Source organism: Canis aureus, chromosome 23 (assembly GCF_053574225.1).
Source record: "Canis aureus isolate CA01 chromosome 23, VMU_Caureus_v.1.0, whole genome shotgun sequence".
NCBI lineage: Eukaryota > Metazoa > Chordata > Mammalia > Carnivora > Canidae > Canis > Canis aureus.
The window spans coordinates 24,302,632-24,305,647 of record NC_135633.1 but is presented as its reverse complement, the minus strand read 5'-3'; the positions used below and the strand labels follow the sequence as shown (position 1 = coordinate 24,305,647).

At 50.7% G+C, this 3,016-nt stretch overlaps 1 protein-coding gene across 1 annotated transcript; it reads right to left on the bottom strand.

Annotated features, from left to right (window-relative positions):
• Positions 1–926: 926 nt before the first annotated feature.
• On the bottom strand, positions 927–2,531 carry LOC144295174 (ubiquitin carboxyl-terminal hydrolase 17-like protein 6). The gene has a single exon (XM_077867624.1). It carries the CDS (start codon positions 2,529–2,531, stop codon positions 927–929), a length of 1,605 nt encoding a protein of 534 aa, XP_077723750.1.
• Between the last annotated feature and the right edge of the window lie 485 nt (positions 2,532–3,016).

Here is a 3,016-nt window from a genome sequence, read left to right as displayed (position 1 = left end):
CAGGAGGTGCCACATAGCAGACGGTAGCAAAATATTCATAGAAACTTATGTTCAGTGGGAGGCTGGGCATTTCCCCTTGGAATAAGAGTCCCTGTCAGTTTCCTTCTCTGCCGTCTTAATGTAGGAGATAGTGAAGGGAACATAATACATTCAATGAGATTCAATCAGGCTGGATGCAGTTATCTCCCCAAAATAAGCATTTAATTCCTTTCTTACCATTTCCAAGCAATGACCAAAACACTTCGCTGGCAAGGCCCCACGCATGCTTCTGTTCAGGCAAATATTCTTTCGATATAAATAGAAGATAAGCAATGGGAAGTGCGGAGCATGACGAGAGGGTCGAATATACTTCAAATCCAGGTCCTCAGCATCATATCCACTCTCAATCCTGACTGCTCACTGCCTCTCACCTGCAAGTTGCCCCTACTCTCCCCAAGGCTGAAGGAGAGGCCGGTTCCAGGATAGACCCCATATGAATCCACACTATTCCAATATAAGATCATGACAATGAACCCGCTTTATTTTTTTTAATTTTTTATTTATTTTTGATAGACACAGAGAGAGAGAGAGAGAGGCAGAGACACAGGCAGAGGGAGAAGCAGGCTCCATCCACCAGGAGCCCGACGTGGGATTCCATCCTGAGTCTCCAGGATCGCGCCCTAGGCCAAAGGCAGGCGCTAATACGCTGCGCCACCCAGGGATCCCTGAACCCGCTTTAAATGTCAGTGTCCTCTAGTTTCAGTCGAAGGCCATAGCCCATGAACACACCCAGATAGATGGTTCTTCCATACATACAGAACACACATTTCACACAACACCAAATATTTCCAGTGTGGGACTGTGTTCGGGTTTGGTGAGTGAGTGACACCGTGTGTGTGTGTGTGTGTGTGTGTGCACCCGCGCGTGCGTGCCCATGTGCAATAAAGTTAGTAGACACATCCCTGCACTGCTTCCCCAGACCTCTGTCCCTTCTTGCTCGTCCTCTTGGTTGGTCTGGCTCTCCCTGGCACATGCGGGACTTTGGCCACGTCCCCGGCCACCTGAGGTGGGATCATCCCAGCTGCAGTGTGGAGCAGGTCCATGGTTTGCTGAGGATGCTTCTTGGGCATCTCATGTCTGTATTTGGAGTGCTGAAGGATGACTGCATTCTCAGGAAGAGCAATTTCTCTTCTCCTGACATGAAGTTCAGGCTTAGGTCGGTTGCATTCTTGGAGGCATCTCCCCTGGTCTAATGTGGTTTGTTGCCTTGAGGTCTCTTCCCCGTGCTCCTCCGACTCAGCAAGGTTCACAGTGGGATCCCTTGTGCTCTCTCCTGAGGCCTCACCCACCTCTACGGGGTCTGCCTCGGGAGATGCGATTCCTCCCTCGACTGACCCACTCACAAGGTCTCTTTCCATATCGGTCTTCTGCATATAAAAGAGGACATAGGCAAGTTGGCGCAGGGCACAAGTCACAACGCAGGCGCTGACCTTAGCATCATCCATTTTATGCCACTGGCCATTTCCTGCCTTTATGAAACAGAAATAACGTCCACTGTGGAAACTCCACCCAGCATGCACCAGCACGGCATAGAGCACATAAAACAAGGGTCCTGCCCTCTGCTCACACAGGCAGTGTTGCATGTCAAGGCACTCAGGATATTGCATCTCCTTAGTCATTTTGTTGCCTGTGAAGTCTGAGAATCGTTTCAAGACCAGGATGAGGACTTTTGCACAACTGTGCAAAGTCAACACCTTGGACGCAGGCACTTTCTCTAGACACTTACTACAATGGTAGGCATTTTCACCTTCAAGCATTCCGGGCTTCACCAACTGCTCCAAAGCTTGGCTGACACTCTGAGCAGCCCCGATGTCCAGGCTGATGTCCAGGTAAGGTTCCAGAGTGCTGGAAATGCTTTGGCAGTGGAGACACTGGATTTGTGACCTCCAGTACCCCCCAAAGATATGCTGGATGAGGGTGCTGTCCTGAGCATGCTGAGAGTCTGAGGGCTTGTCTTCAGGCAAGCATGCTTGCTGCATTGCATCCAGAATGAACATGAGATACTCATGGGTATCTTCTTGCTTGTGTGTGTGGAAGGCGGCGAGCAGGAGTGGAAGGGGTCGGAGCACACGTCCAGTTTGGCAGAGAACCCGGGTCATGTGAGCCTGCAGAGTACACAGCGTGCAGGATGTCTGCTTCCTACAGGCTGTCCCGTGCTTCTGGGACAGCACGTAGCTGGCAAGGGGCTCTGTGTAGGTCAGACACTGTAGGGTTGCATTCACGTAGCAAGTGTTCCCCATGTTCTGAAGCCCAGCTCCCACCTGGGAAAGATCCTCCCAACTCAGAGGCGTCTTGGTGGGAGGCCGCCCTGCTGATGCGGGAGCCAAAGGATCAGTCAGGGAGGAGAGTGTCTTTGATGCAGGGGATGTCTTCTCAGGCAGAGAGGGTCCTCCGTGGACTTCAGCACCACCTCTCTTTGACCAGCATGATTGGGGTTTGGGAGAGTCGTTGAACTGAGACTCCTCTGAGCGGTGGAGGTAGGCAGCCTCCATGTCGGCAGAAACAGTGTCCACAAGATAAATTCAACCAGGAGCTTCAGGTCACAAAGGGATGCTTCTCTCACTGAGCCAGTTTCCAAATGGCAGATAGTGACCCTCACCTCCACCTTTTATGGCTTTTGGGCCCTGGGATAAGGCACAAAATCCTCTAATCCACTGGAATCGCTTGATTGGATTACAGGATTTGGGTGTGGTCCCTTTCTCATAGAGAACATTCAGGTCAGCCCACCTCCTAATCTTGCCTCTGAAAACAGCCAACACATTCAGATTCTTCTCAACCTCTTTAAGTGTCCCTGCACCTTTCTGAACAGAATTTGTTCAGAGTTTCTATGTTCAAAGGAAATCTTTTTGAAAGTCCTTTTCCTTTGACTAACCGCAAGGGAGCCAAGGAGTGTCAGATGTCAGTCCTGTAGGACAGGGAAGATCACTTTCCCAAAGGAGCTGAGATATCACATAGGAACACGTTCTCCTCACCAGCC

Coding starts and splice junctions, on each gene's coding strand:
- LOC144295174 (XM_077867624.1), bottom strand. CDS start 2,531: ATGGAGGCTGCCTACCTCCACCGCTCAGAGGAGTCTCAGTTCAACGAC.